Source organism: Rattus norvegicus, chromosome 9 (genome assembly GCF_021556685.1).
Source record: "Rattus norvegicus strain SHRSP/BbbUtx chromosome 9, alternate assembly SHRSP_T2T, whole genome shotgun sequence".
NCBI lineage: Eukaryota > Metazoa > Chordata > Mammalia > Rodentia > Muridae > Rattus > Rattus norvegicus.
In genome coordinates, this window is record NC_141542.1 from 6,668,448 (window position 1) to 6,695,876 (window position 27,429).

General features: G+C 50.1%; 1 protein-coding gene across 6 annotated transcripts in view; it reads right to left on the bottom strand.

Moving 5' to 3' along the window:
- Mllt1 (MLLT1, super elongation complex subunit) overlaps nucleotides 1-21,708 on the bottom strand; it is a 44,835-nt gene extending 23,127 nt beyond the window's left edge. For 3 of the 6 annotated variants that reach the window (XM_087565031.1, XM_087565029.1, XM_087565028.1), the window contains exons 1-3: nucleotides 21,487-21,708; nucleotides 12,840-13,020; nucleotides 5,934-6,016 (exon numbers count right to left, since the gene is read on the bottom strand). In XM_087565031.1, coding sequence (XP_087421157.1) covers nucleotides 5,934-6,016; nucleotides 12,840-13,020; nucleotides 21,487-21,498 — 276 coding nt within the window. In that variant the 5' untranslated portion in view covers nucleotides 21,499-21,708. 6 annotated transcript variants of the gene reach the window in all.
- Nucleotides 21,709-27,429: the final 5,721 nt, after the last annotated feature.

Consider the following 27,429-nt stretch of genomic DNA (forward strand, 5'->3'; position numbering starts at 1 on the left):
CAGAGTACAATACCCAAAGTACACAAAAAGCTTCTACCATAGAGCACAGCAATATCAACTCCGAGCAGAGTGTATTATCTGAAGACCAGTGAGCTATCAGAAGATGCTGGGCCACCATGACCATAAGAAAAGGCAAAAACCTCAACAAGAAAATCCATTTATCCATTGAGCGGGTCAAGGTTTAAACATAGAGTAGGCGTGGTTGAGGTCACACAGACACAGGAAGTCTCATCACCGTGAAAACAAAATGGTATAGCCACCACAGAACATGAGGAACTGTTCAGAAAGTAAAGTTAACCTGACCCCTTCCAGGCCCCTTACTCCTCTCAGTCCTCCCAACTCCTCCTAGCACACCCTCTTCCAAGACCTCCACTCCCCCCAGGCCTCTTACTCCTCTCAGTGCCCACCCCCCCCAACTCCTCCCAGGCCCCTACTCCTAGAACCCTCCTAATTCTTCTACTAGCATCTACCAGAATAGACAACGCCATGCACAGATGTGGTGTTGGCTGCCATGGCCACTGCATTTCCAACAGCAGAGTGAAAGTGGGGAGGAACAGTGAAGTTGCAGGGCTGATCCCACCTGTGGGCCTCACCTCTGTAACTTCTGCAGGACAGCCTGCCGTCTGCTACTTGAGCCTCTCCTGCCAAATACTGGCATGTGATTCATCTACTTTCTGACAACAGGCTATTTAAAGGAGCCTCTCAGAGTGTGTGAAGTGTAGAAGAAAGGCAGAACAGGCCTCCAGTGTGGCTTGCTGGTGCTCAGCAAGGATGGCAAAAGCAAACAGCCAAGGTGCTGTGTAAATCCTGGCAAACACTATTAGGCTCAAACCTGGTTCCGGCTGGGCAGGGCTGGACTACTTTGATGTCCACAATCAACAGAGAACATTAAATCGGGGGTTTTCAAAGAAGTGCATACAAGGGCACCCAATGACCAAGGACAAAAAACATCAGTTTGAAAAACCAGAAGGAATTGGCTCCTGATCTCCCCTGGGAGTGACCATTCAGTCTCTAAGACAGAGTTGGCCCTGAATGACGAAACTGCAACCTACAGCATGTGTGCAAAAGTGACCCAGGTAGGTGTGAAGACACACTCATCCATGTTGACATATGCAAATGCACAAATACCCCCATGTACCTACACATTCATGTGTTCACACAAATACACAAATAAATGTCATGCTTGTAAAAAGAAGGAAGTTCCTTCTTTTTAAATACAAATCCTTTATACACAAGCCTTCATAGACTCAAGGGAAGCTCAGCTTATAGGAGAGCAGGCCTGGGGTCTAGGCAAGTCCCTCACTGCCTGGTTACAGATCCACTATGCTTTTTAAGCAGCCAGGCCACATCACAGCTAGCTTCTTCTCCAGCTATAGCCTGCAGAGACAATGGACCTCCTCTAGCTAGGTCTAGGGGGATGGGAAGGAGGGAGACTCTAAGACACTTGGGAACAGATGTGTTTGGAAAGCCCTTGCCCACCGCCCCCGATAACCTACCAAGGTCACAGACTCTGACCACTTCACAGACTGAACCTAAGAGCCACTCTGACGGCAGCAGCTCCTGAGATATAAGCATGGTACGTCATTTAGAGCCAATACTCTTTCTACTGTTGCTGAGACAGGGGCACCCCTGTAACCTTGCCTGGCCTGACTCCTGCTGGCTCCAGACACTAGATGTCCTGTGTCTTTTAGTCTCTCTCCCCAATCTGGTGCTGTCCCTTGTCTGAGAGTAATGCACATCTATCTATACACAGCATATGCAGTTCAACACAGGTGCACACACCAGGGGTGTGGTGGCAGGAAGACCTGCGTGCCTCCAGTGTGTCATCTGGATGTCACCCAGATCCAAGCACTCACATTGTACAGTGCAGAGCAAGTCTGGCCACAGCCCTGTGAGTGGCCTGGCTCTATTCAGAGGTCAGGAATGATGGGTGTGCTGCCTAGATTTATGTCAACAAGCTAGAGTCGTCTAAGAAGAGGAAATGCCTTCATAAGATCAGGCTTTGCACAAGCCTATGCGACAGGGTCCTGCCCATTGTGGGCGGTACTCTCTCTGGGCTGGTGGTTCTGGGTTCTATAAGAAGCAGGCTAAGGAAGCCAGTAAGCAACACTCCTCCATGGTCTCTGCATAAGCTCCTGCCTCCAGGTTCCTGCCCTATTTGAGTTTTCTGTCTTGACTTCCTTCAAGGATGGACCACCATGTGGAAATGTAAGCTGAATGACTGTTTCCTCCCCAACTTGCTTTTTGGTCACTGTGTTTCAATGCAGCAACAGAACCCTAACTAAAACAACAGAGGAACACCATAGGTCTGAGCACAGCTGTGTGAGTGGCCTGGCTCTGAGACTAGAGATGGTGGGGAATGATATATGCCTACAGTTAGGTGAAAGCTCTCACTCTTGCACTAGGTCCTGCTTTGTGGTTTTTCCACTGTGGCGCTTAACTGGCGCTCCTTTCAAGTGTCCGATCCTCAGCAAACCTCCCTGGGAGACCCATGAAGCAAAGTAGGCAGGCCACACTGCTGTCACTACACTGCCCTGTGACCCCTTCCCTGTATCTGCATGTAGCCTGGGTGATGAGGAGACAAGACCTTGCTTAGCACAGACCCCATTGGTGTGATCAAGCTTGGGTTCCTCCCTCCAGGGGACTGACTCCCAGCTCCCTTAGAGACACAATTCCCTGGCTAGTCTTTGTCCTGAGAGTATATGCACAGGACAGGAAGTCATCATACAGATGTCCAGTATGACTCAGAAAACACTCATACCCTCAGCAAAGAATCTCACATGAGAGACCCTGTGATGAGCCAAGAACTGCCTCAGAAGGACGTGTGGGGACATAGTGGGGACATAGTGGGGACATAGTGGGGACATGTGCATGGTCAGCAGCCCAGAGCAACAAGGGGTCCATGACAACATCTGACCTGTAGCTCACATGAAGCCCTTGGGATCCCCAAAGAGTATGCAGGGGCACAAAACCTCAACCACCAGGGTTGCACCTTCCTGAGGCCCAGATGCAGTCCCTCTCCCCTAGGACAGGACGGAGGACAAAGTCTCAAGACCTTGGGCAAAGTTGCCTGGGCACCTGCCTTCAGGGCGGGATGAACACTCAGGTACGACTGCTGGGTGAAGCAGACTGCGTGACCTGTGCGAGAACATGGTGGCAAATGAGCAGCCATGCTTCATCACGCCCAAGGGCCGCTGGAAACCAAAGACCCCTTCTTATGCAAGGATGAAAAGCAGGAGCAAAGCACATAGTGCAACCCACCCTCCCCGGCCTGCTGACACAAGTGAGCAGCTAGGCGAAGGCACTGCTCTGCTTGTGAAGCCCAGGAATGTGTTATGGCATAGCTAGTGGCCCTGGTTCATCCCACCATGGCCAAAGCAACTAAGAAACACCAGGAGTGTGAATCTCCTTTTAAATGGTGCCTGGCACAGCAAGGTCTGCCCAAGATGCCAGGACATGGATGACAGCCCCATCCAGGATGTGCCTCAGACAGAGTGTGAGACAGGAACAGGGGGAAACAGCCTCTACCCAGGCCACTCTGCAGGCTCTGCAGTCCAGGAGCTCCATGCTGTTCACCCTTGAGGATACCAACAGCATGTAAAGACGCAGGGACACCACAGCTGACTGCAGGCTTGCAATCAGAAAGCCAGATCCCTGTATCTGTCCGATGGCAGCCATCCTTGGCTGAGACAGGGCAGCTAACTCTGGCTAGACCTGTGGTAAGTCAACCCATAGGGACTGGGGGAGCAGAGAGGGACTTAATCACTACAGAGCTGGGTAAACGCCTGGGTAGTAAGCAAGACCCTGCCTACTCTCTAAGCACTGTGCCTTCCACTGGCATGATGTTTACCACACAGTCTCCTCACCCATTAGCACAACAGGCTCTGGGACAAATTGCAGAGAGCTGTGGGTGGCTGGGGTTAGGATGTCTGAGGAACCAGAGCCCAGCCAGCTCACTTGCTTGGCCAGCAAGGGAGAAGCCCACAGGTGTCAGGGACACAAGGCTTCTGAGCACAGGGGACCATAAACAGTCCTTAAGCTTCCAGGACACTGAGTCTGTTGGCCCAGAGGTGGGTCAGTTGTACCAGTAGCCCCACTGTCCCTATACTTCATGGCCTCACCATGAACAGGTTGGCAGTAGGACCCTTGTCCCTTCCTGGACCACAGTAGGACAGACTGCTATGTGCTTCCTGCCACTCACTTGATCACTGAAGGCTGCAGGGAAGTACTCATGACCTTGGCTCTGCCTCTACTGTGGCATGGCTGAAACTCAGGATGCACTTGCAATTCACTGAAACAGCACTTGCTCCCACAGGGCAGCACACCCGAGCCTGTCCCTAGAGGTCCTTGCAACAAAATGGTGTCTCTCCTGTCACTCTCAAATCTTTTCAGAGCTGATATAAAAAAGGCTGAGATAAACTTGGGGTCTTTCGGGAATAAGGTACCCCTTGCAACAGAGGCCTTTTCCAATACAGAGAGAAGCATAATGCTCCTAGACTGTGTGCATCCGGGCTGGGCAAACAGCTTCACTGGTGATGTTTTTGCTTACAAGCATCAGATCACTCCTGAGTGTGATCTGTAACCCCAGAGCTGAGGTATAGACAGGCAGATGCCTATAGATCACTGCAGTCAAGCCAGTGAGAGGCCATATTCTCACGAGGTAGAGTAGGGAATCACCCAGTTTCTAAAGATGCTCTTTGGCTCCCATGCACACTTGTGAAAACATACCAACACACACAACTCAGAAAAAAAAAAAGAACCTCACCGTGCCATCGTATAGAAGCATCATAAACCTCAAAACAACTGAGAGGTGAGCAAGAGGGCTCACTCGGTCAAAGTGCTTGCAGCTAAGCCTAATAACCTGAGTTCAAAACCCAAAGTCCCCTGATAAAAGGAAAGAACCCAATTCCCCACATGAGGTCTTTTGCCTTTGATGTGTGTGTGTGTGTGTGTATGTGTGTGTGTGACAAACATATATAAATGCATGGACAGAGTAAAATTATAAAGTTGTAAGAACTACAGAGAAAAACAACTGGAAGGGCACAGGTTCCCAGTACACAGAAGTTAAATCTTTGGAGGAGAAGCCCCTCTCCCTGTGCCAGTGCTGGCTGCTGTGAGATGGCCTCGGCATGCGCAGTAAAGAAGCAGGCTGTTGAAAACATGCTCACACTGCATGCCATCCCAGCTGTCCCTCTGTGGGCACTGCTCTGACATGCTTCATTCACTCAGGGACCCTGACAACTCTTCCCTTGGGAAGGTGGTTCTTAGGACACAGCCAACCCAGCTTCCCCACTTGCCAGCCTAGGACATTTATTGTCTGGAGGTCTGTGTAGCCTCACCAGCAGAACTTGCTCCAGGGGACATGTCCCACTTAGTCATTTTCCAGACACTGAAGTCCTCAGTTTCTGACTGAATGTGCACTGTTGACACAGGCACCCATGTCAAGGAGACCATAGCCTCAGGTTCAGAGGGACAGCAAAGCCTTGAGGGGGAACACACCACACACAGCAACTACAGGGTTGACAGGGTGTACAATAGCCACCATAGCTTTCTCATGCTGGGTGCTGACAGTCTACAGACTGCTCCCCTACAGAGAGGGCTCCTATGGAGATGAACTACCCTGCCTCCCTGCCTAGCTGTGGGCACAAACCCCACCTTCTGGTCCAGCTGTGTGTGGGCAGCTGTAGTTTCTCTGAGTCCAGCCTAGATCACCAGATTGGAAATCTCTGTGTCTTTCTTCGTTCCTCTGCCCTATTGAGGGCTCATGACCTGTATGCAGCTGGGTCAGCCTCCACTTTTTGTTTCTACTTTTCATTCTGTTAGGGTCTAAGCTTGACTGACAAGCATGTGCCCCTAGTCCCACCTCTACTCCCTCCCTCACAGTCTGGCTCCTGCCAGGGTCACAGGTGCTTTCCACTCCCTCAGCCTCTTACCTTGTTTTTGAAGTACACTTCGATGAGCATGATGAAGCCTGCGTAGCCTGACTCCTCCACTTTGTAGGGAGGCTCCTTGCACACTGCAAAGAGAGTGAAAATACTCCATCAGCCTCCTGTCCTGCCTACCACGGCCCTCCAGGCCCTCAGGCTGCTCAGGAGACCAGGCCGCAGGAACAATGGAGCACAGACCAGGGTTTCTGAGAAATGACAGGGCAGAGTGGGGTCAGGGAGAAGACAGGGCAGGGCCTCTGAGTGGTCAGCAGAGAGCAGGACAGGGGCAGGCTACCACAGGCCAAAGCTACAACATGTAGCACTTTGTGCAGTGACAAGCACCTTAACAGCAGGGATGCCAGGCAGGAGGCACAGGAGGTCCTCCCCAAGTTACTCACTCAGACACAATTGCCTGCCAACCTGGCCCTGGAACGACCCTGACCCACTCACTGTCTACCCACAACCTCCTTACAATACCCTACCTGCGTGAGGCTGCTGAGAAACAGCCACCCAGGCATGGTAGCAAAAGGCAATGGAGATGGAGGGAGAGAGAGGAAGACAGAGGGACTGAGGAAGATGGGGTGGATGACAACAACAATCTCATCCTTGCACAATGTGTATGCCTATGGAGCCAAGCTTAGTAAGCAGGTAGCCTGTAGGAAAGTAGGGGCAGAAAAGGTCCTTTGGGGACTCCCTTGAAGGCAAGACCAGTAAGACATCTTTGCATGGGACTCAGGCAGGCAACTGCAAAGGCCAGACTAGTCTGTGGCTTTCCAGTCACAAGAAAGGCGGGCCCAAGACTCCCTTCTACTGCTTCCTTCAGGGCTATCATGCCCTCCCAGCCCTAACAATGCTTTGGACACCCACATCAGACATTCCTAGGGACCTACATCAGGATCTGCACGTGAGTCACAGCATCCACAAAGCAATGTCTTTCTTGTGCATTTCTTGCTAATTCCTTTATTTTGTGTGTATGCACTCACTTCCCCTTCTGGCTTCTTCCTGTGAGGGTGGCCCCCCTTAAATTGATGGGAGGTGGAGACTGCCCTGCCAGGAGTCTAGAGTGTGTGGCCACTCCGCCCTCACACCTGCCCACATACTTCAACGCCATCACCTCTCAACAAGCCCAGACACGAGTGTCACCCAGACACTGGAGCTCCATGTAAGGACAACAGGACAGGGTCTCTGTTCCAGGTCACTAGCTGCTCAGGGAGGGCATCACCTCATCAGGGATGGGCAAAAGGTCAGCCTATCCATGTCAGGAGGAAGCCCTGTGTGTCTTAAGTCTCCCCAAAGGCAGGAAGAAAACTAGAAAGTAGGGGCAGACAAGGTCCTTTGGGGACTCCCTCTGGCCCAGAGTCCCACAGGGCCACAAAGGGAACTGAAATATGACCTGGCGAGATGGTTCAGAAGGTAAAGAAGCCTGCCCCTAACACTGAAGGCTTACATTTGATCTCTGGAACCCACATGGTACAGGGAAGAAAAGTTTGTCTTCCAGTTCCCACACAGATGCCATGGTGTACCCTCTTTCAACACATATACAAAATAAGTGCGTTAATGTAGTCAAATTGTTTCAGGAGCTGGAAAGATGACTCAGCTCTTGCAGAAGACCCCAGTTCAGGTCCCAGCACCCCTCACAAGTACTTTCAATTCTAGTTCCAGGGGATCCAATGTCCTCTTCAGGCCTCCTCGGGCACCTGCACTCCCTGGCACACGCCCACACAGAAACACACATATACATAGAATACAAAATGTAAAAGTGATTAAAAAAAAATACTTAGAGGGGTTGGGGATTTAGCTCAGTGGTAGAGCGCTTGCCTAGCAAGTGCAAGGCCCTGGGTTCGGTCCCCAGCTCCAAAAAAAAGAAAAGAAAAAAAAATACTTAGAGAATAAATACAGTGTTAAGGAAAAGTGAATTCAGTGGAAGCAGCTGAAGAGACAACCAACTGTGGCAAGCATTCAGGGAGCAGGGGAAGGAGAGGAGAGGGGAAGGCACAGAGGACCGACCATCTTATGAGTCAGGTCTGGGGCAGGTGCAGTATACCACACACTCAATGGGATGGAAGGGAGAACAGACAAATCTACCAAGGGAAAGATGTTCATGCCACAGAAAGTGTCACTGTGGGGGAGGGGAGGGAGGGACACCCGTGATCCCAGCACTCAGGAAGCTAAATTAATCACAAATGAAGAAAAGACCCTGTAATCTGACCTTGTAATGACTTAAGTCTCTCTTAAAGTAACTCAGAGGTGGGGCCCAGAGAAAGACCAGGTGACCCCACCCTGTGTCAGATCCACAATCACCCTCTAACTCCAAAGAGGGGGGGGCACATTAGCCCAGAACCTTGGCTGGATGGAGGGCAGCCCCAAAAGGAGGGCCGTGGAGGCTCCAGGAGAGATGAGTCCTGTCATAGCTTCTCAGCCACCTCAGTAGGAGTCAAATGCTGGGCCAAAGCTGACAGGGAAGGAAGAAGAAGCCACTTGCACTTAGCAAACACTTGGGGAGGACTTCAGGTCTCTGCAGTCACAGATAAAGCAAGTTGATGTGAGCCCAGCACTCAGTACTAAGGCAGGACCATAGTTTTCAGGCTGGCCTAAAGATCACTATATAGCACCCAGGATCTTTTTTTTTTTGGTTCTTTTTTTCGGAGCTGGGGACCGAACCCAGGGCCTTGCGCTTCCTAGGTAAGCGCTCTACCACTGAGCTAAATCCCCAGCCCCGGCAGCCAGGATCTTACTATGTAGTCCAGGCTGGCCATCGACGCATGGTCCTGCAGAGACTGTACGAATGCACCACTCAGACAGCCGCCTCACTTTAAAGCACAGGCAGACTGATGTCCTGCACCTCTGGACTGGCTGCTCACCTGGGAAGGTTGTCAGGAGACAGGCACCTGTCTGACACCTGAAGCCTCCATGTGCACCTGCCCTGTACAGCAGCCATAGCTGCCATGTCTAAGATAGGGAACCAAAGTACTGACAGAGGATGGAGGGAGTAGAAGGATGGGTGGGTAGGTGGGTGGGTGGGTGGGAGGACAGACAGGTGGGAGGGGGATGAACAACTGGATGGTAGGAGATAGGCGGGCTGGTAATGAATACATGGATATATGGGTGATAGGTGAGTAAATGGGTAGACAGATCAATGGCTATGTGGTTTAAGAGAAGGAAGAAGGAAGGCAAGTAGAAATACAGGAGATGAATACTTAAAAAGGAGGGATTTGGATGAAAAGCACGAGAGAAGAGAAAAAATAAAACAGAAGAAAAATAAACCACTGCCGCCTTAGAAGTGCTTAGTCCATGAAGAGAGACTTAAAGCAATGATCCCACTGAGACCAGGGACAGACAAGGCTGCCACTCTCTCCGTGTCTATCCAATATAGTACTTCAAGTCCTAGCCAGAACAATCAGATAAGGAGATTATGGTGGTTTGAATATGCTTGGCCCAGGGAGCAGCACTATTAGGAGGTGTGGCCTTGTCAGAAGTGCGTCACTGCTCACTGCGGGAGTAGTAGGCTTTGAGACCCTCCTCCTAACTACATGAGAGCCAGACTTCTCCTGTTAGCCTTCAGCTCCTCCTGCACCAGGCCTGCCTGGACGCTGCCGTGCTCCATCTTGATGATAACTGACTGAACCTCTGAACCTGGAAGCCAGCCCCAATTAAATGTCCTTGTAAGAGTTGCCTTGGTCATGGTTTCTTCACTACAGTAAAAACGCTAACTAACACAGAGCCCTTACACAGGGATTATTCACATGCCACACACAAGTTTTTCTGGAGGGCAGTGGGAAGTCCTCGCTATTCACAGACGATATGAGACTATACATAAACGACTCCAAAAATACTACCAGGGAAACTCCTACAGCTCATAAACACCTTCAGCAAAGCGGCTGCATACAAATTAACTCAAAGAAAATCAGTAGCCTTCCTGTATATAAATGATAAATGGGCTGAGAAATAAAATACCTTGGTATAACTAAAACCAAGTAAGTGAAAGTCCTGTATGACAACTTTGTAATCGCTGAAAAATAAAATCAGAGAAAATATGAGAAGATGGAAAGATCTCCCATGTTCATGGATCATAGAATTAACATAGTAAAATGGCCATCATACCAAAAGCAATCTACAGATTCAACACAATTCCCATTAAAATCTCAACACAATTCTTCACAGAACTTAAAAGAATACTCAACTTCATATAGAAAAATAACAACATGCAAATAAACAAACATGGTATCTAAAATAATCCTGTACAATAAAAGAACTTCTGGAGTTACCAGCACCCCTGACCTCAAGCTGTACTACAAAGCAATAGTAATAAAAACATATGGTAGGGGCATAAAAACAGACAGGTTATCAATGGAATTGAATTGAAGACCCAGAAGTAAATCCACACACATATGGACACTTGATTTTTGACGAAGAAGGCAAAATTATACAACGGAAGAAAGAAAGCATGTTCAAGGTGCTGATCTAACTGGGCATCTCATATAGAATACAAAGAGATCCTTATCGGCTGGAGATTTAGCTCAATGGTAGAGCTCTTGCCTAGGCAAGCATAAGGCCCTGGGTTCAACACTCTGCTCTGGGGGGAAAAGAAAAGAAAAATCAAACAAATAGATCCTTATCTACTGCTCTTTACGAAGTCACGTCCAACTGGATCAAAGACCTCAACATAAACCAGACACACCAACACACTGAACCTGATAGAAGAGAAGTGGGAAATAGCCTTGAATGCATTGACACAGGAGAGAACTTTTTGAACAAAACACTAAATGTGAAAAGGTGACACAGAAATTGTAGGAGTGGCCAACTAATGACCAGTCGAACTGAAGACCCACGTCACGAAAAGGAGCCCATCACTGACACTGCCTGAATGGCTAGGAACCAGAGGCTGGGTAGCCCAGAGAACTAGGATAGAATCAAACATAAATGGGAAAAAAAAGTCAATGAACTGACTCCTAATGATATTTTGCTATACTCATATATTGGCATCTAGCCCAACTGTCATCAGAAAAGCTTCACTCAGTAACTGACAGAAACAAATGCAGAGACCCACAGTCAAACATTAGGTGGAGCTTGAGGAATCTTGCAGAGATTGCAGGGGCCAGAAGGGTCAAGGACACCTATAGAATCAACTAACCTGAGTCCATAGGGACTCAAGAGACTGAGGCACCACCAGGGAAGCCTGCACGGGACTGACCCAGGCCCTCTGCACATACGTTGAGTATCTTGGTCTTCCTGTGGGACTCCTAACAGGGGGAGCAGGGGCTGTCTAACTCTGTTGCCTGCCTTTGGGACCCTTTCCTCCTACTGGGTTGCTTCATCTAGCCTCAATAGGAGAGGAGGTACCCAGTCCTAATATGACTTGACCTGTCATGGCTGGTTGATATTCTTAGGAGGACCCTAGCATATAGCCTGTCATCCATTGCAGGCCCAGTGTCAATATTCCTATCTAGCAGTGCAGAAGTTGAACAGCAACAGCTCTTCAGTTGAAACTCCAGTTTAAGGGGTTGGGGATTTAGCTCAGTGGTAGAGTGCTTGCCTAGCAAGCACAAGGCTCTGGGTTCAGTTCCCAGCTCCTAAAAAAAAAAAAAAGGAACTCCAGTTGAAGAGCTTCACTACAGAAAACCATTCTGCCCAATCCTTAAGAAAAATAGCATTTATTGTAGTTGATCTTGCAGTGAGGGCCTTGAGGTATGAGAAGGTGAAGGCCCTGGCTAGAATTCCCCAGTGTGGGGTGGGGGGAGTGATGAGGTAAAGCCCCTAAGTGGAATCTCCCAGGGAGGGACTGGGAGCAGAGCTCAGGATTAGAGCACCTGCCCAGAATACATCATCCTCGGAACTGGGTGTGTGACCCAGCTTTAAGTATTCAACTAACGTGTAAAACCCTGTGTTTTATCACTAGCACAGAACACAAAGAAAATTGCTGTGGACTCCAGGGCATGCCCAGCTTTGACCCAGAATGAGAAGTGACAGCTGAGGTAGCCTGACCAGCCTCCACACAAGCACACACTTTAGCAGAGATGATCTACACAGCCTGCCAGGAGCCCCTGCCACAGGAAGTCACCTCTGATCAGAAGCCTTACCAGACACTGTCCCCAGGGAAGCTGCTCCTCAGGCAGATGGGGAAGTGAGGGACAGCGATGAGAACCACATGTTGTAGCCTTGATAACATGGTACCCAGAAGAGAGATACATATGCAAGTACAGTAGTGATAAGAGCCCCCATAATCTTTCTACCCTAAATAGTATGCATTCTTTTCTACTGAAGATAGATTTTGCATACAGTAAATTCTGGCTTCTTTTTCTCTCCCAACTATTCTCAGGCCCTTTCCTACCACTGAAGCCCACATCCTTTCTTTTTCTCTCATCAGGTTACAAACAAGCATCTATAATAGTAATCCAAGACAAACAAAACCAGACCAGAACAGACAAACCAAACAGGGTGGGAAAAGCTAAAGAGAAAGCATAATAAGCACACGCGCGCGCGCGCGCGCACACACACACACACACACACACACACACACACACACACACACACACACACACCCTAACATATAAGCAAACGATCCCCAAGGGGAGAGAAAGCCCAGACGAAGCACTGTGAGAAAGAATAAAGAAAGACAAGACAAAGCAAGACAAAAAAGCAACTCTAAAAATACTGCTGAGTTTGTTTTGTGCTGGCCGGGGACCAGCCCTTAAGAGTTGTTTGTACACCCAGTCAGACTTCTCAGACAGTTCTTAAGCCATCACCCTAATTGCTTCTGACCCAGGATGCTTCCTGGCTGCTCCAGCACCCACTTGTCCCCAGCCAGTTCCCATGAGTAGGCGGGACACAGTCACTAGTCATATCACAAGGGGTCCTGCTACCTCCAAGCTCACAGGGTCCACTGATGGGGAAGGGCAGGAAAAGGACACTCACCACGCTTGGGCTTGGGGAAGCTGTCATGCAGTCGGAAGATGACCTTCTCCACAAAGTGCTGGATGTCACACTGTTCAGGGCCACGCACAAAAACCATCCAGTCATGGGTGAAGCCCTCAGTGGTGGGTTTCTTCCGCAGCTGGGCACGATGCCCCAGCTCTAACTTCACCTGGACGGTGCACTGAGGGGAAAGAGAGAGGGAGGGACCTGGTCAGCATGGAGGCAGAGACACTCACTGCTGTCCAATGCCCCAGTCTGGGACAGTCAGGCTGGCTGTAGGTATCTCTGCATGCTTCCAGGAAGCAGATACACACGTACCACAGTCCCCAACACGTGCAAAGAGGGCTCAGGTCCTGGCTCCTTACATCAGCAGCAATATCTTTGGCCCCTTCAACTCCATGCTGTCCCCTGGACACCCTGGACATCTCACTGAAGACTAGATGGTCCCCTCACAGGGCATCTTCCCTGACCACCTCTCAGTCTGTGTTCTTCATGGAAACTCCCACGGCCCCTACTATTAACATGAACATAGAGCCTGAGACCTCAAAGAGCACAACCAGACAGCCCTAGGCAGCCACAGCAGCTCCCTGATGGAGCACTCTCATCCTCCCTCCTTCCTCCAAGTGTCTTAACACTATACCCTGAAAGCTCAGGCGACTCAGGCCAGCCCCAAACTAAACACAAAGCTGCTACGCTCCAAGGGACTTCCAGCACAACGGTGGGCCCACCTCAGAAAAGGGAGCCAACTAGAATCCCTGCAGTCTGTAAAAGCTTCTCTAGAATGTCATATACATGTACGCAAGCCCAAAGATCCTCCCACTCTCCAACTGTACATATTAAAAAAGGACCTCTCATTGGTGCTGGTCTGGCTCGTCCAGGTCACCAGTTTGCCCAGGCGCTGGTATGTCAACTTGACACAACCAGAGTCATCTGAACATGGAACGTAACTGAGAAAGTGCTCTGTCACACTGTCCTGTGCTGTGGTTTCTTAATGAATGACTGATGTGCCAGGGCTCAGCCCACCATGGACTACGCCACATTTTGGCAGGTGGTCTTTCTTGGGAGGCAAACACAGCACCAAGGAAACCATGAGGAGCAAGACCTGGCTATGTGATAGGCTGCGATTGGATGTGTAAGCCAAGTCAACCTGTCTTTGATCATGTGTTTACCCCAGCAACAGAAAGCAGAGAGGACCACAGGACCTCTGCCTCCCCAGTGCTGGTCTGTATGGGTGCTGGGGAACTCAAGTGCACCTTCATATTGCACAGTGAGCACTTTAGTCACCAAGCCATCTCCCTGGCCTTTTTATATGTTTTTAATGTGGTATGTGTGTATGCATGCATGTGTGTATATATGTAGAGATGGAGGACAGCTCTAAAGGTCACCCTCAGGAATACTACTCACTGTTCTATTTTAAGGCTTATTTTCACTCTATTTACATATTTGTCTGTGTATCTGCTGTGTGTGGAGCTAGGGGAGGGGATGTCAGAAGAGGGAATGGATTCCCTAGAACTGGTGTTTGTGAGTCACCTGCTTGATGCTGGGAACCCAACTCTAGCCCTCTGCAGCAGCAGCAGTGCTCATAACAACCTAGCCACTGCCCAGGCCTATTTTCTTTGAGACAGAGTCTCCCACAAGCCTGGAACTTGTTAGGCTTGTCTGCAGCTCCCCAAGGTTTGGATCACAAGCAAGCACCACACCCAGCTTTTTCACATGACTTCTAGGGACCCAACTTAGGTCTTCAAGTTTGCAAGGCAGCGCTTGGAGCCATCTCCTTCAGTCCAAAAAAGAACACACACACACACACACACACACACACACACACACACACACACACACACACACACACACACACTCTGTCTCTGTGTGTCTCTGTCTCTCTCTGTGATACTATGGATTGAACTGAGGGCCTTCATGTATGCCAGGCAAGCACTAAACTACACCATCAGGGCCATAGACATTTATTTTTAAGTAACCCTGGCCAGTTGCTCTGTAAAGCAGACTTAAAGTGTGTGCCACCATACTCAGCCGTAGTATACCCCATCTCCAACCCTTTTAAAGACAAGGTCCTACCATGCAACCCAGGCTGCCCTTGAACTCTCCACCCCTCTGCTTCATGAATGCTGGGGTGTCCTGTCTGACCCAACCAGAATACACTTGATGGAGAGGCCCAACAATATAAAACAGGGTTCTGACAGCAGCAGAGACCACAGTGGCTTGCTAAGCGCCCTACCCAGATAAAAAAAGACAATCGGCCCTTCTTCCAGAAACTCCTGCACGCTGGCCTCTGCTATCCCTCCCCAGTGGAACCAATGTCCAGGTGCCTAGACCCCAGAAGTTGTACTACATCTCCAACCCTCTCCCACACTTGACCATATAACCCCTTTAGTGTCTGTGTAGGCAGATCTCTGCCAGTACAAGCACAGTTTAAGCATCAGAGGGCTGGCAAGACAGGCAACTAGATGGGACACGGGGGTGGGAGGTAATAGTGGACTGTAAGTGGGTAATGGCAAGGACATCTCAAAAACATGCTTGGCCACAAATGGTGGCAGGTGAGGGAGAAGCTGGAGAAAGGGAAGGGAGGCGTGACAGGAGAAACTAGCTGGACCTGAGTGTAGAAATGATATAGTCTCTGGGTCAAGGGGCAGGACTGTAACTTTGCATGGACAGTCAGAAGGGCAGAACAGAGGCCCAGAACCCCAGCACTGTGAGCATCATGGGGGAAACTATCAATCTACACTTAACACCCTGCTGGGTATGGTGCCTGCCAGTGATCTGCAGTGCAGAGGCAAAGAGGATGTGCTAAAGACCAGCCTGGGCTACATGGCCAGACCCTGGGATACCTGATGGGGTATGGGTAGAGAATCTTCAATATGACTCTAGAGCAATACTGCTAGCACCCTGGAGAACATGGCCAGAGGGCCACTGTTGGCCGAGGCTTCCAAGATTCCTAAATACTGACGACCCTATTCCCGAGCCACTTCTTTGGAGTTCCTATCAGCTACAGGACTGATCTCTACATCCTACAACTCACCAGCTGAGCCCTGGGCTGCCTGCCTGACTTGAGGTTCTCATACAGGTCACAACACAGGCAGCACAGTGGCTATTGTGAAAGAACGAATGACTACAGCTCCATTGGGGCTACGACATAGGCGCCAGAACTTCGAGGCACAAGCCAAAGTAAACAGGTTTCGAGGCGCTGGCAGCCTGTGCCAAAGCACTAGCTAGCGATATTAATGGCCAAAGGGCTGGTGCCAACTAGGGCCACAACACTCCAGCTAAGGGCTGGACCAGTCATGTCCAGGTCCCCCAGACCTAATCACCTTCGTCCTTCCTTGCTGAACCTCAAGGAGAGACTCACACCCTGGGGGGGGGGGGGGGGGGGGCGCGTGGGCACGGCAGAATCTTCTAGAAATGGTAGTGTGGTAGTGGTGGAACCGCACAGGGTCTGTGTCATTAACATGAGAAAGGGGCCTAAAGCTCAAGGTGCAACTAAGCCCTAGCTACCCTGGTGCTATCATCTGCAGGCCCCTCCTTGATCTCTACCTGGATCCCTTGTGCCCATCAGAACAAGTGCCACACTTGAGCAATACCCCCAGCGGGTTCTCCATGAGCAGTGCTGATAGCAAGGGGAACTTGGGTGGAGACACTATCATAAGCAGCACAGCTCACTTCATGCTGCCAGCACCACAAGGCTCTTCTAGCACCATGACCACTTGTTGCAAGGATGCCTCTGCACAACCTCAAAATTGGGAGCTACAAGTGACCTTGCCACCTGGACCCCAAGGAAAGCTCCCAGGCAGAGGTGAGTAGCCAGGGCCTGCCCCAGAAGTGTCACCCATCCTGCTGCTGGAGATCAGAAGCCAAGGGGCACAGCAGCCCAAAGCCTTAGAGTGCCACCTGGGGCCAGTTAGGCTCAAAAGGAGGCTTCATGCTGCCAGGCCAATTGGCAGAGGGCACACAGACCCAGAATCCCAATCCAGCAAGCCAGACAAACAGCCCAAGGGGCATCTCACAGGCCTTTCCTGAGAGAGCCCATTCTCTCTTACTGTGGAGAGACAAAGGGCAGAACACCTCATCCCATAGCTCTGAGTAACTTCAAATCCACCCACACACCCTTAGCCACCCACCATACATTTATATCCATCAATTCATCCATCCTCCCTGTCACCCATCCATCTACCCATCTGTCTATTCATCCACCATACACTAACATGACCATCAATCCATCTATCCACACATCTACCAACTCATCCGTCCATCCACTCACCATGCTGCCCTCACATATCCATTTACCCATCCATCCAGCCTATCCACCCACCAATCCACACATCGATCAACTCATCCCTCCCACCCATCTATCATCCACTCCTTCTGGCCAACCCTCAAATGCCCAGGCAAAGCTTGGGCCCGGGAGGCAGTCATTAGCTGTTAGTTTTCCCATAGGCTTTCATCTAATTTTCTTGTGGGAATTCTCTGTAACAAATGCCCTTTCCTCTGGGAATCTGCACAACACCCCATGGTATAATTACACCTGTGATCTGGCTCCTGCTGGTGATACCTTGGCATGCATCTGACTCTCACCTTCAGTAAGAAAAAACATCAGGTCCACCCCCACAGCAAGTTTCACACACACTGAAGGTGAAGGTGCCAGGACCCAGACACGGACCCAACAGAGCACTGGTGACATAAGACCAAGTCAATTGAGCTCTTGAGAACTAGTCAGCACTCCTGGGAAGCAGGCAGCCTAGAGTATAAGAGAAACATGGTACCCTAAGACACTCCACTACAACTGAAAGCACCTGCCCAAAAGGCAAGACAAGTCTGGAGAACAAAAAATAAAAAATGTATCTAAGTTGGTAGCCCTGGGCCCAGCCTCCAAGCACTGTTACCTCCTTTCTGGGCCCAGCTATCTTCTTCCTTCTGACAGGGCACAACAGTCAAAACAAAGGATGAGAAAGGCCTAGGAAGGGACAGGTGTGCCATCCTCATGGATATGACAGGTACTGAAAGAAGACTTGAAGGTGTCTACAGCACAAGGAGAGCCACTATGTGTCTCCTAGTTCCTTAGGAGGAGTACTTGGACTGAGAGCAGCCCCAATCCAGGCTGCAGGTCCCTACCTGTCAGGCAGGCCAGCAAAGCAGTGACAAAACCTAGCTACAGAGGACCAGGGACGCGGCTCCAACTCCAGTGCTTTGCCCATAGTCTCCCTGCCAGGACTCCTGTAGGGAGGTGACACTCAGGACATCAGGGAAGGAATCCACACTGGCCCCACACCTGAGCCAAAAATATCCATTCCCAGAGTGGAACAGTCCCAAACAGGGCCACCTGTGACCACACTGCACCCCTTTTGAGGCTAGGCAAGGAGGGACTCTGGGAAGGGGGTTCCCAGGTTCTTTGGGAGTTACAACATCCTCCCTAACGGTTTACTGGGGAGCTCCACTGGGCTCTCAGACCCTTCTCATCTTTCTAGCATTATACCCTAAAAAGCCAATTCCATTCCATCCCTCCCCAAAGTGAGCAGCAATCCTGGGTGTGCCCTTGCTCAACATGGAAGTCCAATACAACAGACAGCACTAAACTGAGGCGAGAAGGGGACACCTGAGACACTTCTCTGGCCTTCCTGCTCATAGGTTAAACAGGAAGCCCAGAGCAAAAACTACTGCTTCTGTGCTGGCCTCTGCACCAGCCTCAGAGTCAGAGGGAAACATGAGACCAGGACAGGGACAGAGAAGGCACACAGGGTAGTACCCAAACTTGAGCATACTGCTTCCTAGTAAGGCACATATGGGTTCATGGCAACCCCATGGTGGAGAGAGGCTTGGACTCTACCCTGCACACCCACAGTCCCTTGAGGACAAACATCTCTAAGTTCTCCACTCCTCACAGGGGTCTCAGACTTGCAAAGAGGGCAGCTGCTGGGCTTCTTCTGAGTTGGCAGGGAAGGAAAGGCAGATGGCACACGCACACCAACACCCCAGCCCAGCACCATTGGTACACTTCTAGTGCCAGGGTCCTATCTGTTACCCTCTGGTATGCCTGCGTACTCAGTCATGATGGCTGCCCAGCATTTAACAGGTGCTTGCTCCTGTGATCTAAGGACTCAACTTTTCATACTACTTGGCTGACACCTAAAAGCAGCCAGTCAAAGCTGAGCACCGGCAGCTCTTCAGGGTCTCACACCTGAACAAATCCTGTTCCTCACTGTTCCTGAGATTGCTGCCTTTTCTCAGCATCACAGCCACAAAGTGACAGCCACCCAGCATACCAGAGGGAATGACCTCCAATCCCTGGGGACTCTACTGAGGACAGGGACTCCAGAGCTTTGGAGTACAGAGGGTGCTGAAGGGAAAGGGACTTTTTGTGTGGTTCAATCAATGAAGAGCCCAAGTAGCAAGCAGGCTTGCAAACCATCCTGTTCACTACAGAAAACCTAGGCACACCAGGGACACTTAAAGCAATGCCACCAGCTACCTGCCCCAATGATCCTAGGTCACAGATAGTGGGACAGACAGGAAGGTCCCTGCACATGTACCTGAAACTACACAGCCACATGGCCAAGCCAGACAAAGCCACCTCCATGGCTCCAGCAGCTAGGGATACCCCAACTTGCCCTTACCAACAGCAGAGGAAGCCATCAGCTGTTGTACCCCCACAGCCCACACGTTCCCAGGACTGGTGCTCCTAGAAGCTTGGGCTTTGAAAGGGAAGGGGGAGGATGTGACCATGGGTGAGGGTAATCTGAAGAAAATAGGGAGGAACTCACATGGTACAGAGCTGGGTGTCATGGGTACAAGGGCCAGAAGACCCTCAGGCTTATAAGAACCAACAGGGCAGGGGGCTGCCAACAGGGAGCCCGGGGAATCCACCTGCAGCTAAGTGAGGAAGAATGTGAGGGGGAGAGGGAACAGGAGCAGAGGGGAAGGGATGTTTGTTCTAGGGACCATGGCTGCAGAAGAGCAGCTGAGATCAGAGTAGGCCTACCAGGGTGAGAGAGGACGGGATAAGGATTACAGATGGAGAGTCGGAAATCATTGTCTCAGGGGCAAAGCTGGCCAATGCCAAAGGACAAAACGAAGGACAAAGGGTCTTAAAACTTGGAAAGGCTTTTAGGGTACCAGGTTGAGAATGCCCTTGGTCCATATCTGAAAGGTAGTGCCACCCTTGGGCCCTGGGCACAGATGAAGAGTGGGCAGCAGGTTGAATCAAAGGGACTGAAGACTCCAGCCCAGGCTCAAAGGTCCCACATCAGAATTAAGTTCCCAGAAGCAGGGGTTGGGGTTTTAGCTCAGTGGTAGAGCGCTTGGCTAGCAAGCACAAGGCCCTGGGTTCGGTCCCCAGCTCTGAAAAAAAAGAAAAAGAAAAAAAAAAGTTCCCAGAAGCAAAAGGCCCAGAGTCCTAGGACAGAGTGAGGGAACCAGATGCTCATGAGGGGAGGAGGTAGAGGAGAGATGGCAGGCTATGCAGGAGGCTGGGGAAAGTGACCTGAAGTGGATGTCTTAGATGGAGAGAGGGTGTGGCCTAGGCAGAGCATTCAAAACAGACCTGAAACTATACTAGCACCTAGTTGGGGGTTCTTGGAGTTTGAGGAGACTTGGGGACATGGGCCCAGGAAGAAAGAATTTTCCAAAGAAAGAGGCAGGTTCAGGCCATATTTGGGTTGGTGTGGCATCTAAGAGGATATGTGGGGGACCAACCTAGAGTTCCTGGAGCTGTCTGTGGGGAATCTGTATAGTCTCCACAGATTCAGAGCCATGCTAGGGACCACAGGGGCTGAAAGTCCCACTGAAGCTCTGAAACATGTTTCCAAGGATTCTGGGCCAGACAAGGATGCCAGGAGCTGTGGGATGTACAGGAGTTCTGAAGGGAGTCTGGTTAGATTTGGATCCACAGGGGATGTGAACACGTTGAAGTTCCCAGCTGGGTTGGCTTTGTAATTCCAATGGGTCCCATTCTGGGATTCTAAAAGATACCCCCCCCCCCCCGCCCCAGGATTCAGGATAGATTCCCCATGGTGTTGTTGTAAGTGGCTATAGGGTTCCAGAAGTCTTCCTGAAGAGTTGTGGACCAGACTGGGGATCCCCAGGGTGCTATGTTAGTTAGCACCAAGGCTCTAAGGGAAATCCCAAAAGGTTCTAGGCTGTGATGCCCAGGGTGCTAAAGCCCTGGGTTCCTGATAAGCACCTCAGGAGTCTGTGTGTAAACTGGGTGCCTCCAGGGACCTCTGGAACGAGATGGAATTCCTAAGGTGTTGAAGCCCTGGGTTCCTGAATAATGCCCAAGGGGTACTCTGGGATTCTCATGGGGCTCTGGCCCAGGCTGTGTCCCCCAAGATGCCCCAGCGGTGTGGATACACTACGCTGGCAAAGAATTCCCAGGGTAGAGTGGGTGGCACTGGGGTGCTGAGATAGACCCCCAGGGGGTTGGGGTCGCGATGGGGGAGGGGTGCGTGGGGTCGCAGTGGGGGAGGGGCATCCTGAGATGGCGATGGGGGGGAGAAGGACGCCCCGGGGTCGCGGTGGCTGGAGAAGGGCCCATCCGAATGGGCGCGCGCACACCGGGCGCCCGCGGGGCCGTGTGCGCGTAGGGCCGGCCCCAGCGCCGCGCAGGGCAGCGGGAGGCCAGTCCCGGGCGGAGGCTTCTTACCTGATTGTCCATGACTGGCGCCCGCCCCGCCCCCGGGCCGCGTCGCTCTTGCCCCCGCCGCTCAGCAACGCCCCGCCGCTCTCATTGTCTGTCAGGGGCCGCCGCCGCCGCTCCGGGCCTCCCGCCCGCCAGCCGCGCTGAACCGGAAACCGCCGCCAGCCCGGACCGCTCAGCGACCGCGGGCCCCCAGCCACCGACTCGGGCCCGGCCTCGCCGATAGACAAGCCTATAAGCCTGTCAGAAGGCCAGAGCACCGCGCGCAGGGCGGGACTTCCGGGCTGGTAGGGGCCCGCCGGGCTACAGTCGGAACGACGAAGCCATCAGCCAATAGGAAGCAGGCGCCGCAGGGGGCGGGCGGAGGGAGTGAAGGAGGGGCGAGGCGAGTGCCCCGGTGCGGCGCGAGGTGTGAGCCGCACGTGGAGGGGGGTGGGCCGAGTCGTGGCGTGGCGCCTGCATCCTGGGCCCCGGAGCGGCTCTAGAGGGAAGGTCCCTATAAAGGTCCTAAAGAGTTGAGGTTCGAACCCTGCGGAGGGAGGGAGCGCCGGCGATGGTCGGTGCTGCTGTGCGACAGACCGGCGATTAGCTTACCAGTCTGGATCGTGTAAAGCTAGTGGGTTCAGTCCACCTCTCCCTGCCAAGGCTGTTTGTGCAACTGTAAAATCCAGCATGTAACTTCAGTGCCCTCTTATGGCCTTCTCAAGCACTGCACACAGGTGCCTGCGCTCGCACACAGACACGCACCATTTAAAATGTAAGCTTTTTTTTTTTTTTTTTTTTTTTTAAAGATTTATTTATTTATTATATATAAGTACACTGTAGCTGTCTTCAGATACACCAGAAGAGGGCATTGGAACTCTTTACAGATGGTTGTGAGCCACCATGTGGTTGCTGGGAATTGAACTCATAACCTCTGGAAGAGCAGTCGGGTGCTCTTAACCGCTGAGCCATCTCTCCAGCCCAAAATGTAAGCTTTTTTAAAAAAAACTTGTCTGGGTGGTTCTTCTTGCTGTGGTTGTTAACAGTGCACATCTGAAACGGGGCCATTCCAAATAATCAGCAGTCTCATTCATTCAACACAGGGAAAGGAGCAGTGGTCAGTACTTAACTATAGACTGTGTATCCTGCCATACTGGGAATTGAACCCAGGACTCCCACCATTGAACTACACCCACAGAGCTGTTTTCACTTTTTTTTTAAAGATTTATTTATTCCATGTATGTGAGTACACTGTCACTGTCTTTGGACATACCAGAAGAGAGCATCAGATCCCATTACAGATGGTTGGGAGCCATGTGGTTGCTGGGATTTGAACTCAGGACCTCTGGAAAGCAGTCAGTGCTCTTAACCACTAAGCCATCTCTCCAGCCCACTGTTTTCACTTTTAACCTGAAGGCCGAGTCTGGAGCTAATTGGTAGAGCAGTCTCCTAGAACGATGAAGCCCTAGGTTCTATCCTCGATACTCTATAAGCCAAGTTCAGTGACACATGTCTATCATCCTAGAGCTTGGATATAAAAGGAAATATAAATTCTTTCTGGCCTGTATAAAAGACACACAATCCAAGTATTTTATTTACAAACCATAAGTCTAGATTGTGCAACTATTCTAGTTTCAAGCTAGTTTGAAGCTATTCTAACTTACATCCCTGCCATGTGTTTCTTGTTACTTGTTGTTTTCCCTGGCCACATACTCATTGTCCGTCACCTCTCATGGCAGGCTCCTCCAGTTTTCCTGTCCTTTCTTCTCCAGTCTCTACCTGCGACCTCCAGCCAGGTCATTGAAAACCCGCCTATTTCTATCTATTGCCCTCACAGGCTTTAACCTTTCATGGACCAAAAGGTTTTTTTTACTTGGGGAGCTAGGTATACACAGCATCACTGGTGTTGTATGTGAGGATCCTCCTGGAGGAACTAGATCTTCAGATACAGAATTTAGCATCCAAATACAAGCAGCACCAGACCAACCCCCAACACTTGGAGGTGGAGGCAGTAAGACTGTGAGCTTAAGACAGCAACGAGGCTACCTGCCCTCCCTTGTTCATGGAGTTAGACTGCTATGCTGCCAGTGGCATAACTAGCCACTTTCAGAGAGACTGGATCAGGTAAATGGATGTAGCTGAGGAGAAGTACCAATAGTCTGGTTCTGAAGGGAGTGGGGAGGATGGTTTCTGCATAATGTCTTGTAAAGATGATACAAGGACTTGGGTCTTTTCCTCCAGAACCCACATGAAAGTGGAGAGAATGAATTCCTTGTGTGGTATAACAGGCACTCCCACACACTAAAAAAAAAAAAAGGAAAATTTCAAGATTAAATTTAAAAATCAATTTATTTAAATTGATTGTTTAAAAGTGTACTGTAAAAGAACAGACTAGGATGTCTGCCGACAAATAAAGGACATCTGACGTCTGCTCAGTGGCATGAGCCAGACGCAGGATACAACTGCAGGATCCCATTCCCAAGAGGTCCCCAGAGCAGTCAGATTCAAAGATGGGAAGTGAGGTGGTAAGGGCTTGACGCTGAGAGGGATGGAGTTGGTGTGGAACGGGAGCGGAGCCAGGAACACATTTCAATCAGTGTTCTGAGGCTGAGGCAGGGCAGTCTCAGATCCAGCCTGGGCTACAGAGTGAGACCAGATCTCAATAAGCAGAAGAAAACTTCTGAAGGTGATGCCTGTCTTAAGACCTTATTTATACCACTTCATGGTGCAAAATTGGTTTCAGTGAACGAGCTCTTCAGACAGAGAAAACCCAACCCAAGCAATAAAAACAGAGAAAGTAATGGGGGAAAATCACCATTTTTAAATCTGTAATGAGAGACTTCTTTATTTATTTATCTATCTAGTTATTTGAAGTTTGTCAACTTTTCTGTTTTATTTTGTTGGAGACAGGGTCTCACTACACAGCCATGGCTGATCTGGAACTTACTCTGTAGACCAGGCTGGCCTTAAACTCACAGAAATCCTCAGCTCTCAAGTGCTGGGATTAAAGATGTATGCCTCCACACCTGAGTTATTTTGGGCTTTTAACTCAGTGTCTCACTCTGTCCCCTAGCCTGACTTGGAATTCATAACTATCCTCCTGCCTCAGCTTCAGCAGCACTGAGATGAGAGCCACCACACCACTGAACAATTACTTACGTTTTATTTTATGTGTGTGAGTTAGTGCCTGCAAATCAGTTCGTCCTGGTGCACATGGAAGTCAGTAAAGAGTGTTGGGTCCCCAGGAAATGAAGTCCCCAGGAAACCCAACATGGGTCCTCTGTAAGAGCAGCCAACACTCCTAATGGGTGAGTTACCTCTCTAGCCCCTTGGTAACTCGGTACATGACAGTAACTGCTGGGTGACAAAGCCCCTCGCCTGAATGACTGGCACACACAGGGGACAGTTTAGCACCCGAGCACTCAACGGGGCTTGCATTATGCCCACCCTCTTCTCGCAATAGTTCACGTGCTGGCCAAATTCCTTCCCGAATATACTTTGCAAAACCATGCCTGGGCAAGCAATAGAGATCTCGGGGTCCATGATCTACCTCTGCATCAGGCTGCACATTTAATGCCCAAACAAGAGAAGGGCAGAGGCCTTCCCACATATGCTGGCAATCAAAGTGAGATACATTCTATTCAAGTGCATCCCAAATGTGTCCGGGGAAGAAGACTAGTAGAGCCAATCTGCCCTGAACTGGTTTGGGATAAAGTGAGGGCAAAACTGTGTCCTCTAGAAGCTTTGTAAGGGGGAAGCCCCCATTACCCGTTTTATGCCTATGAGTAATTGAGTGTGCATATGGTGAAAATCAGATGTATTATGGGAATGGACAGGGGCATCGGGGTTCCGGTATATAATGTAGTCTACCAATACCAATCAAAATAGGAAAGAAGGACCTGGGAAGGTGGGTCAGTCATGAACAACATGCCCTATTCTTACAGAGGACGCTGGTTTGGTTCCCAGCTGGGTGTCATGCAGCTCACAGCCACATGTCACTCCAGCTTCCAGGGAAAGTGTTGGCTACTTCTCTACTGCTACAATGAAACACCATGACCAAGGGAACTTATAGAAGGACATACTTAATCCGACTTACAGTTTCAGAGGGCTGGAGTTCATCATAGCACAGCAAAGGCATCAAGGAAGAGCCTGGAGATCACGTCTGGATCCAAGACCCACAGGCGGGAGACAGAGAGCAAAATGCACATTTCAGGAATCCTCTGAACCATCAAAGTTCAGTCCCCAGCAACAAAATGCAACCGAGTCCTCTGTGATTCCAGGTTCTGCCTCTCCTCTCAGTGTGTCTGGATGCCACTGGTGCACCATACCTCAGAGAGGAGAGAGTGAAGTCCAGAATGGGTTGGGTCCAAAGTCTGGGTTGTTCCTCTGGAAAAAGAGGCTGCTGCACACCAGGCAAAGAAGGGGAAATGGGGTCCAGAATGAATGTTGTGGTTCCCTGTCTTCTGTTTTCTCTCTCTCGGGGTGTCCAGACTCCACTGCACATTAGTCTGAAGGATGAACCAGAGTCTGGAAGGGACAGGATCCTGAAGTGGAAACTTAAGGTTTCTTTGGAAAGTCAGTTATGTTGGACGGTGTTTGGCTGGGGCAGACAAGTGAAGGAATGTTTCGCTGAAGCAGACAGAGGTGAAAGGAGACTTAGCCAAAGCAAAGGCATGAAAGGACACATGGTGCTAAGAAGGAATATACTTATAGCCCAGCAGACGGTAGATGATGCTGGGTGGTATTGGGACGCCTTGCTGTTCCTTAAAGGTTATCGTTTGTCATGACAAACGATAGGAAGGAATGCACTGAGAAACTTCTGGTGGTGTTCTGGTGGCTTCTTGCTGCTTCCCCTCAGACTCAGGCCCATTGGCAGAGTGATGTCAGCTGATATAGACTCACGTGGAGTTTTGCTAAGACAGACAGCCTCATGTGGTTGGTGTTTTGCTGAGGCAAGACCCAGGGAGGATATGTGATGTTTGGAGGGATATGAATAGGACCCAATGGACAGCGATGGCAAGCTTACATAGCTGACTGTACAATGCTTCCTTGGTCTCATCTCTTCATCTTTGCTGATCTTCACTTCTATGGAGAGAGGCACAGCAAAGAACTTCTCCTGGCGTCCCTGCTGGTTCTGGTCACTCCTGCTGACCTGTGATGATTCGGCAGAGGTCTGGCTGTCTCTGCTAGGCCATGCCACTGCTGCTGATTCGTGTTTGCTATCCTGACTCAGCTGAACTTGGCTGCTGGTGTATAGCCTAACAACACATTGTTTAGTCTGTGCCTGGGGGGTTTTACTCTCCCCTTTTGCTTAATACACACCTCTTTTAAGGCATGATTGGCTCGTTCTGTGGGACTGTGTGGCACACCAGTGACATGTTTTCTGTTATAACATGCAAAGAGTTGCCTCATCTCATTAGATACGTGTTCAGGAGCATTGTCACTTTTAATTTGTGCAGGTGTCCCATAATTGCCATTGTTTTCAGTAAATGTATAATTACACAATCAGCCTCTTCAGAACTTAAATCCCATTGAAACCCTGAGTTTGTGATAATGATATGACGTATATACTTTTGTTTTCCAAAATCTGCAAAATGGAAAGCTACCATCTGTTAGATGTCATTCGTTTTGGTACTGAGGGTCACTACCAGCAGGTGATAGAGTTTGGTTGTATAGAGAACACACAGGACATTTTTTTCATTGTTTCTTTGTCTCGTTGCCAAGTGATGGAAATTTTTTCTTTAAACCTTTCCCATTATAACATGATGTTTCTCATGAAGTTTTGAGGCTTCTAACACATTTCCTATTAGTAATTGGTTGATTTTCTCGTTTCCTTGAGCTAATCAAGCTGGCAAACCTAAACATGGACCTAGTATCAGTAATATGTAATGGATAATTTGTGCTTCTGATGTCCTGGTATAATTGTGTAAATAACAAAGTTAATTCTGAGTTATCAGGTACAAATTC